We start from the raw sequence: 9,977 nt of genomic DNA on the forward strand, positions 1-9,977 counted from the left end.
TTAATTTAAGATGTTTGCTTTTCTATCCTTTTCTGAGCGACTGAAAATGTATGATATTGAAAATATACTAAAAGGCCAGCAACACTCTGTGTAATTCAGTGCTACATGAAATGCCACTATATATTCATTCTACCTACCCTACTGAGTATTCTCTACAATACTTTTACTGCAGCACCTAGAATAGGTTTAGCTCTATAAGCCAATATGTATTTCATACAAGGTGATTTATTTGCATTGGGGGCATTTATTTGACCTCGGACCATTTTTAATGCAATTGTCACTTAAATATGAACAAATATAAATAGTTGTTCATGTTTAGACAATTTCCATATATCGTGAATAAATACAGGTTATTGACAGTTTTCTACTATTACGTTGGGGACTTTTATTAGAAACATTTTCGAAATTCCGTGACCCGGAAGTACCTTTTTAGTGTTGCTGACGAGACGCTGATGAACCAAACCACAGCATCGCGACAGCACTGTGGAAATTATATGCCAAATCTGTAGTGTAACAAGGCCAAGGGTGCCATGGTTCTAGGAATGAAACTGGAAAGGGAAGACTGTGAGGACACCTCTTTGGGATGCTCATAACGTATGTAATAAGTTTTGGGACACAACATCAGGTGTCTGTGTATTGGTTGAACTCCAACCAATAAAAAACAATAAACAGATTTGATTTAGACAAATCCCGATGTTGTGTCCGAAAGCTATAATATAGCCAGCTAATTAGCTAGCTTTGTACAAACTCAAATATTCTGTCTGTTGTTACAACATTCTGACATTTAAGTTTACCGGCGTGATCAGAGCAAGACATCCAACCAGCCTGAGCCTCTTTAGCTAGCTAACTAATAATGATACTGACTGTAATTTAGCTAGCTGTAAGAAAGTCTTATTTTTCTTCTAGGTCGAGGTGTTGTATAGCTTCTGAGTAGCCTAGCTACATAGCTAGGAAACACAAGGACCATGCCTCTATCAGACTTCGTGGATGCCTTGAAGGACAACCCTTACTTTGGGGCTGGCTTTGGACTGGTGGGGGTGGGCTCGGCCATTGCTGTGGCCAGGAAATCAGCTCAATTTGGGATGATCTTCTTCCGGAGGAACTACATGATCACCCTGGAGGTGCCCAGTCGGGACAAGAGCTACCACTGGCTGCTGAGCTGGATCACCAAGCACGCCAAGCACACGCAGCACCTGAGTGTGGAGACCTCTTACATGCAGCACGAGAGTGGACGGGTACACACACAGTTTGACTTCCACCCCAGCCCTGGCAACCACATAATCTGGTAAAATGTTGACAAGACTCAATAACCCTGACTGTACTCTCTGATTAGTTAGAGATTAGTTGTCGTAGTGGACTCTCATAGTTCTGCTCTGTTTTTCTCTGAGCTGATGTGAGAAAATATATGCGGAACTTAACATTGTCAATAGATACTATAAAGTAGGACATCTCTTCACAGGTAGGGGGTAGGCACAGTCAGGTCCAAAATTGTCACCGTTGATAAAGATGAGCAAAAAATGCACTATAAAATAAATTAACATACTGAGCTATATTGTGCGCTCAAAATATGTTTTATACTCAAATAAAGATGTATTTTTTAATAAGTAATAATTCTTCAAAAAAATATGGGGGGTAAAAACTATTTTTTCAATACCTTTTTAATAACTCACTTTGCGAGGATTACAGCACTGAGTCTTGGGAGGGATTTTAGATCATTCCTCCATATAGAATCTTTACAAATCCTTTATATAATTTGTCTGAGCTTACGGACTGCACTCTTCAAATCAAACCGCAGGTTTTCAATGGGATTCAAGTCCGGAGACTGAGATGGCCATTGCAAAATGTAGATTTTGTGGTCAATTAACATTTTTTTTGTGTGGATTTTGTCTCGCTGGAAGATTGACTTGTGGCCAAGTTTCAGCCTCCTGGCAGAGGCAACCAGGTTTTTGGCTAAAATTTCCTGCTACTGTCTGGGTAAGTTCATCATGCCATTGACCTTAACAAGGGCACCAGGACCAGTAACATCAAAGATCCACCACCATATTTTACAGTAGGTAAGTGGTTATTTTCTGAATATCATTCTTTCGACGCAAAACCCAACACTGGTGTGTGTGGCGAAAGAGATGTTTTTTGATGTCATCCAACAAATGCAAATGCCTGGAGATAGCTAAATGGCATTGGCACTTGGATTGGAACTGATGCTATGGTCCGATTACATGAAAATAGAGCTCTTTGGCCATGCACACAAGTGGTGAGTTTTGCGTAGAAAGAAATATGCATATTCATAAAAGAACCCGATACCTACTTAGTGATTGGGGGGAAAATATTGGTGAGGTTACATATCGGGATATTATTTTTTTATATATCATTTTGACAATATTGCAATATTTTTGCGCTATTTGGCTTTACCTGCACCAAAACTCGTGTCTTTCCTTCATAGCTTGTTCTCCATCTTCTTTTTAAATATGGAGCCAATTTGTTTTCAGCACTTTTATTTCCATGACTGATCAAAACTAGTTTTCTCATGGCTCTCTTTTATCCCTCTGCAGCAGACATATGGGGAGCAATAGGATTGGAACATCTAATCTTAATGAAATCATAGTATCTCATCGCAATACATATCGTATCGGCACCTAAGTATTGTGATAATATCGTATCGTGAGGTCCCTGGCAATTCCCAGCCCTAGTGGTCCCCTGTGGGAATCAAACGTTGCAAGCGCCATGCTCTACCAACTGAGCCACACGGGGTCTTTGTTAAGGTCAACAGCGTCATGAACTTTACCCAGTATCAGGACATTTTAGCAGAAAACTGGTTGCCTCTCCTTCTTTGAGCAATTGTATTAATATAACATTTTAAATTTTCACTTTATTTTATTTTTTCTCATCTTTATCGAGGGTGCCAATTATTTTGGACCTGACTGTATATGTACACAGCTCTGTAGCAACACATACCAGAATTTAGAAAAACACTTTTGTTTCAGTGTGAGTTGGTAAACTTTGTGCTGACTGCCATCCCTGTTTGAGTGCAGGTATGGGAGGAAGTGGATCCGAGTGGAGAGGACCAGAGAGAAACAGATGGTGGATCTCCACACAGGCACTCCCTGGGAGTCAGTCACGTTCACCGCCATGGGCAGAAACAGAGACGTCTTCTTCAACATCCTGCAAGAAGGTACACTAGAATCATCTAGACAAGTAGACACTGAGAGTGGCCCAGGAAAATGTGCACACAACTTGATATCTGATTTGATTGGCTGTTGCAGATAAGGGAGATTGGCTGTATTACTAGCTTGTGATATGGAGTTGATTGGCTCTGTCTGTCTGTTTGGGTGTGATGCAGCCAGGGAGTTGGCCCTGAAGCAGGAGGAGGGTCGGACGGTGATGTACACGGCCCTGGGCTCCGAGTGGAGGCCCTTTGGGTTCCCACGGCGACGACGGCCCCTCAGCTCAGTGGTCCTGGAAGAGGGCTTGGCCGATAGGATTGTAGATGATGTGAAGGAGTTCATCGGAAACCCCAAGTGGTACACAGACCGAGGTAATTCCAATTCAGTAATTAATGACAAATGAATAGCTGTTTTGAAATTGAATTGACCCCATTCCTTTTCACCATACAAAGATGAGTGTGTGGTTTTGTCAGGGTTAATGTGGTTGTGTTTTGTATTCTGCATTCAGGGATCCCCTACAGGAGAGGTTATCTGCTGTATGGACCTCCAGGCTGTGGGAAAAGCAGCTTCATGTGAGTATGCTGATGATGGTAGTATGGCAGCCCCAACCTTGCTTTGAAGCTTCGTGTTAGTGGTGTTTACTCTCCACACTTATCTGTGTATAATCCCTTATAAACATTTATTCAGTTTAAAGGGATAGATCTCTCAAAATACAAGTTGACACGATTTTCCACTTACCTTTGCTGTTGTCAATTGGCCCAGTTTACCGAGATGGCATTAGCCTCCTTGAACTGAATGTTTTGTTGTTGCATGCTCTGTCTGTGTGTTTCAGCACTGCCCTGGCTGGAGAGCTGGGCTACAGCATCTGCCTGATGAGTCTGAGCGACCGCAGCCTGTCTGACGACCGCCTCAACCACCTGCTGAGCGTGGCGCCGCAGCAGAGTATCATCCTGCTGGAGGACGTGGACGCCGCCTTCGTCAGCCGAGAGCTGCTGCCCACCGAAAGTATGTACAGTGGGGAGAACAAGTATTTGAAACACTGCCGATCTTGCCGATTTTCCTACTTCCAAAGCATGTAGAGGTCTGTAATAAATCCACAGGTACATCTCCAATTGACTCAAATGATGTCAATTGGCCTATCAGAAGCTTCTAAAGCCATGACATAATTTTCAGGAATTTTCCAAGCTCTTTAAAAGCACAGTCAACTTAGTGTATGTAAACTTTTGAACCACTGGAATTGTAATACAGTGAAATAATCTGTCTGTAAACAATTGTTGGAAAAATGACTTGTGTCATGCGCAAAGTAGATGTCTTAACAACCTATAGTTTTGGCAAGTCGGTTAACAATAAATTTGTGTAGTGGTTGAAAAAGGAGTTTTATGACTCCAACCTAAGTGTATATAAACTTCCGCATTCAACTGTTGGTTAGTTAATGTTTACTTGATTGTCATTCACTATGCTTACTATGGAGACGGTTCGATCAAGACTCTTTACTTTAATAAAGGTTTAATAAAATAAAAACAATACTCTTCCTTCCAGTTCGGTTGCTCTTTAGGACTCATTATTGCATCTCTCTGTCCCACAGGCCCTCTGGCCTACCAGGGCATGGGCAGGCTGACCTTCAGTGGCCTCCTCAATGCTCTGGATGGAGTGGCCTCGTCAGAGGCCAGAATAGTCTTCATGACCACCAACTTCATAGACAGGTATGAGCCACCTTGAGATTTAATACAGTATCTAGCAACATTTTGTATTGTGATCTAATCCTTTGTGTATCCTGACTACCATCTTCCTTCATCCCTATAGGTTGGACCCAGCTCTGATCAGGCCGGGCCGTGTGGACTTGAAACAATATGTGGGCCACTGCACCCACTGGCAGCTCACCCAGATGTTCCGACGCTTCTACCCAGCTGAGTCGGCCACAGAGGGGGACCGCTTTGCGGAGAGTGCGCTGGCCACCCACCCCAACATCAGTGCTGCCCAGGTGCAGGGGCACTTCATGCTGTTCAAAATAGACCCAACGGGCTCCATAGACAACGTGGCCAAGATGAAGGAGTGAGGAGACTTAAAGGACTCTGCGAAGGAAGGTCACAGAAGAAGTCGTCATTTGACACGAAAGGAGAAGTTAGAGACTCTGTTTGAGACGGAAAATGCTGTAACTTCTCAAACTTTTTATGTGCTTTTTTTCATTGCCAAGTCACATACTGAATAAAAGTGAGTGAGTAAATGATTTTAAATAAAATCAAAGGCACGTGAGTAAGTTGGTACTATTGACGTGGTATTTACAGTATATAGAGATTCAAAGTAAAAGGGTTGTGGCATGTATTACACTCTCCGAATTCTAAGAATTTTGATAATTCAAGGGAAATTCTGTCTGAGAAGCCATCCAGTTCACAGAACCACACTTCTATAACAAGTCTCAACTCCCTCCTACCGGGACACGCTGCTGTGCAAATCAAACACATTTCTCAAATCCACTCTGCATTTGATTGCAGATTGGCATAAGTCTACCTTCACCTAGGTAGCCTTTCTCATAGGTTGATTTGAGAAGTCTCTGTCACAATCTGTGTTTGGCAACTGCTTAAGTATTGACGTCCCTAGCTTATACAATGTTATTGATTTGAGGTTGGTTGGTACCTGTATTACTGAGTTTTGAGATTGGGAGAAAACTAAGTACTGCAATATTACAATATAATTACTGTAGAAACTAATCCAGTAATCATATAATGCAATATTGTACTAACAGTCATTGCTCGTAACTGACAAACTCTGAACAGGTCCAAGATGTAAAGTTATGCCCATCTACTTCCTCTTTGTAAGAGTAAGCTCCACAGAAAGATACGTTGAGTAGAGATCAAATGTTAATACGTGTGACGTTTTTTTCTCTATTTTTTGCTCTGTCTTATGCAACCTAGCTTACTTTATTTAGGAAGTGGAGGAGGTCTACTATATATATATACAGCAGTTTACATAGGTGTCACACTGTTTGGACAGAATGGAGATAGGGTCGCTTCTGTAAGTGTATGTGTCAATCATTTGGGTTTATCACTATTGTATTTTCTCCTTGATTTACAACATAATTGTATACTTTGGGAGTTTTATTTTAGATGAGTGGTTGTGTCATTTAATGACATTTCTTTGTGTTTTAGTACTAATTACTCTACATTCACCTACTCTGGATACAGTCAAGATGAAGGATTCTCCCCCCCCCCCCCACCCAGCAATTACCCAGCGGGCTAAGCTGGTTGCCCAATGGGATGTTCTGTAGTAAAGTCAGATTCTCCATCCCTTCATATCTCCAGCTTATGGGGCGGGGCGGCAGGTAGCCTAGCGGTTAGAGAGTGTGCCATCAACCGGAGGGTTGCTAGTTTGAATCCTGGTTCCGATGGGGTACTGATCGTGGCCGTTGATCTACTGCCGCTGCTTATCTGCCTACTAAAAATGGTCAGTCCGCTTGTTTCTTCTCACTTCAAGCTCGGATCTAATGTACTCTATGAATCATGTAAAGCTATGACTATGATGTAAATGTTAATTTTTTTTCTCAATTAGCCTCCCATGTAATCAATTATCACATTTAATTATTTAATAGATTAGTAATATTCTAAGGCAGGGGTGGGCAAATCTGATCCTGGAGTTTTTTTCCCCCCAGATCAGCTATAACACGACTGATTAAACATGATTGTGGAAGACCTTGATCTATTCAATCGATAGTTAATTACTCAAAACAGTAGTGTAAGTGGGATGGACAGACTTCATACACTGCAGACCTTCCCAGCTTTAAGGAATCAACTGATCCATGACGCCATATTATGCATGGTTGTTAGTGCCCCCTGCATTTTCTAATAGCGAATATACTGGATTAAAGAGTAGAGGGATCATTACTGTCTTTCTAATGCTGTTCAATTATTCTACATGTTAGGTCAGACTAATCCACCACATGCAGATGCAATTTACTCTGTGCTGAAGATGCCTGTTGCAGGTAAAACAGAGTCACACACTTAGAAAAAAAGGTGCGATCTAGAACCTAAAGGGGTCCTTCGGCTGTCCCCATAGGAGAATAATTTGAAGAACCCTTTTGGTTCCAGGTAGAACCCTAAACACTGAATTGGTTTGTTCATTCATTTTCCAGACACTCTTATCCAGAGCAACTTACAGTAGTGAGATTTTCATAATTTTTCATACTGGTCCCCCATGGGAATCGAACCCACAAACCTAGCATTGCAAGCACCATGCTCTAGCAACTGAGCCACATCATCACACCGCAAGCCACTTGTTGTCTCAATGTACTCAATTACTGTATTGGTCATTGTTTTTCTTCATGGTGATAGAAAGTCTACAGGTACAAACCTAGATGACCAGCCTATGTACTATACAGTAATATACATTTTCATGAAGGGGTTTGTAAGGATGGTAAATTAATACTGCACAAAAAGTGGTTGTTTTCCATTATCTTATCAAGAAATATATGACATTTACTGTGGGTGTTTTGGGTCTTTGCCCATAACTTGGCACCTTTTGATGAAAATGTTTGAGGGCAGGATTTAGTTATTTCTGGATTCCATTAGAATGAAGATCACAGATAAAGGGACAGGGCAACAAATCTTACAATTCCACCTATTGAATCCTGCAAGATACCTTAATTATACAAGTACCTTTTTTGCCAAAGCAGAGATGCTGAAAAAGATTTCTTGCCCGTGATACAGAGGTCTATATCAGTCCGCTAATACTAATAAAGGCCCAGTGCACAACCAACACACCTTCAGAGAAATGTACAAGATGTGGTTAGAGGAGGGGCCAGTATTTCAATGATTAGGCTGACATCAACACAGACAACAGAGGAAGCCAGTGAACAGAAGTAGGGTCAGTTCAGGCCCTGTCACCCTTAGTGATAAATTATCATATTTAATCTGAAATGTCATACAAATTGCAAGAACAGATCACTCTGGAGTCAGATGTAAAAAATAAAAAAAATAAAATCTAATTTAGCCTACTAAAAACCAAACTATGTTTCAAGCGTAGTCTGAAAAAAAGAAGGAAATTCTTGCCTATTTCACCCATACAGTGCCTTCAGAAAGTATTCACACCTCTTTACACATTTTGTTATGTTACAGCCTGAATTTAAAATTGATTACATTTAGATTTGTCTGTCACTGGCCTACACACAATACCCCATAATGTCAAAGTGTAATTATGGTTAAATAAAGGTGAAATAAATGTTTAAAAAAAAAAATACTAATATTCCAAAACATGAATCCTGTTTACAAAAAGGCACTAAAGTAATACTGCAAAAATGGTGGCAAAACAGTTAACTTTTTGTCCTGAGTACAAAGTGTAATGTTTGGGGCAAATCCAATACAACACTGTTCACTGCCTGTTCACCCCGCTATCATCCAGAAGGCGAGGTCAGTACAGGTGCATCAAAGCTGGGACCGAGAGACTGAAAAACAGCTTCTATCTCAAGGCCATCAGACTGTTAAACAGCCATCACATTGAGTGGCTGCTGCCAACATACTGTCTCAATTCTAGCCACTTTAATAATGGAAAAATTGATGTAATAAATGTATCACTTGCCACTTTAAACAATGCCACTTTATATAATGTTTACATACCCTACATTACTCATCTCATATGTATATACTGTACTCTATACCATCTACTGCATCTTGCCTATCAAGGCCATCACTCATTTATATATTTTTATGTACATATTCTTAATCATTCCTTTACACTTGTGTGTATAAGGTAGTTGTTGTGAAATTGTTAGGTCAGATTACTTGTTAGATATTACTGCACGGTCGGAACTAGAAGTACAAGCATTTCGCTACACTCGCATTAACATCTGCTAACCATGTGTGTGTGACAAATACAATTTGATTTAATTTGATGTTATGGGTATGCTTGTAATCATTAAAAACTGGGGAGTTTTTCAGGATGAAAAATAAATGGAATGGAGCTAAGCACAATCAAAATCCTAGAGGAAAAACGTTTTCTGTCTGCTTTCCACCAGACACTGGGAGATTAATTCACCTCTCAACAGGACAGTAACCTAAAACACAAGGACAAATATACACTGGAGTTGCTTACCAAGAAGACAGTGAATGTTCCTGAGTGGCCGAGTTACAGTTTTGAATGAAATCTACTTGAAAATCTATGGCAAGACCTGAAAATGGTTGTCTTGCAATGATCAACAAACAATTTGACAGAGCTTGAAGAATTTTGAAAATAATAATAGGAACATGTTGCACAATCCAGGCGTGGAAAGCTCTTAGAGACTTACCCAGAAAGACTTATAGCTGTAATCGCTGCCAAAGTTTCTTCTACAAAGTATCTACTCAGGGGTGAGAATACTTATGTAAGTGAGATACTGTATTTCATTTTCAATAAATTAGGAAACATTTCTAAAAACATGTTTTCACTTTGTCATTATGGGGTATTGTGTGTAGATGGACGAGATAAATATATTTAATCAATTTAGAATTTAGGCTGTAACACAACAAAATGTGGAATAAGTCAATGGGTATTAATTCTTTCTTTTAGTTTTTGCAAAGAAAGTAGTGTGTAGTTCCAGTAGTTAACTAGACAGCTACATGGCAAAAAAGTCATTAACAACTCAAACACTACCAAGCTTTGAATTTAGTTCAACTACCACAAAGCTACTGCAAAAATGTAGTTAAATTACTAGTTGAACTACATGTCGTTCACTACTCCCCAACACTGCCCACAGCCGTTTTTTTATCTGAGATTTTTAATTTCTCAACACAGGAGACAGTGACAGTGACTTCTGTGCCTTCTGTTATTTCTCTGTTCCAAGTAAGCATT

General features: G+C 40.3%; 1 protein-coding gene across 2 annotated transcripts; it reads left to right on the forward strand.

Annotated features, from left to right (window-relative positions):
* The first annotated feature begins 417 nt into the window (after window positions 1–417).
* Window positions 418–5,414, forward strand: bcs1l (BCS1 ubiquinol-cytochrome c reductase complex chaperone). 2 transcript variants are annotated; one of them, XM_021579235.3, is made up of 8 exons: window positions 418–594; window positions 907–1,285; window positions 3,030–3,169; window positions 3,338–3,532; window positions 3,670–3,733; window positions 3,994–4,166; window positions 4,747–4,864; window positions 4,965–5,414. In XM_021579235.3, exons 2-8 carry the CDS (start codon window positions 966–968, stop codon window positions 5,215–5,217), a joined length of 1,263 nt encoding a protein of 420 aa, XP_021434910.2. In that variant the 5' UTR covers window positions 418–594; window positions 907–965; the 3' UTR covers window positions 5,218–5,414. The 2 variants fall into 2 exon arrangements, with proteins under 2 accessions (XP_021434910.2, XP_090071847.1); XM_090215721.1 differs by having other exon boundaries at window positions 432–564.
* Window positions 5,415–9,977: the final 4,563 nt, after the last annotated feature.

Source organism: Oncorhynchus mykiss, chromosome 22 (assembly GCF_057628025.1).
Source record: "Oncorhynchus mykiss isolate SJ-2025 chromosome 22, ASM5762802v1, whole genome shotgun sequence".
Taxonomy (NCBI): domain Eukaryota; kingdom Metazoa; phylum Chordata; class Actinopteri; order Salmoniformes; family Salmonidae; genus Oncorhynchus; species Oncorhynchus mykiss.

Excerpts from the sequence above, each read along its gene's own strand:
- bcs1l (XM_021579235.3), top strand. The coding sequence starts at position 966 with ATGCCTCTATCAGACTTCGTGGATGCCTTGAAGGACAACCCTTACTTT. Across the intron at positions 3,170-3,337 it reads CTTCAACATCCTGCAAGAAG|CCAGGGAGTTGGCCCTGAAG; the intron begins GTACACTAGAAT and ends GGTGTGATGCAG. Across the intron at positions 3,533-3,669 it reads CAAGTGGTACACAGACCGAG|GGATCCCCTACAGGAGAGGT; the intron begins GTAATTCCAATT and ends TTCTGCATTCAG.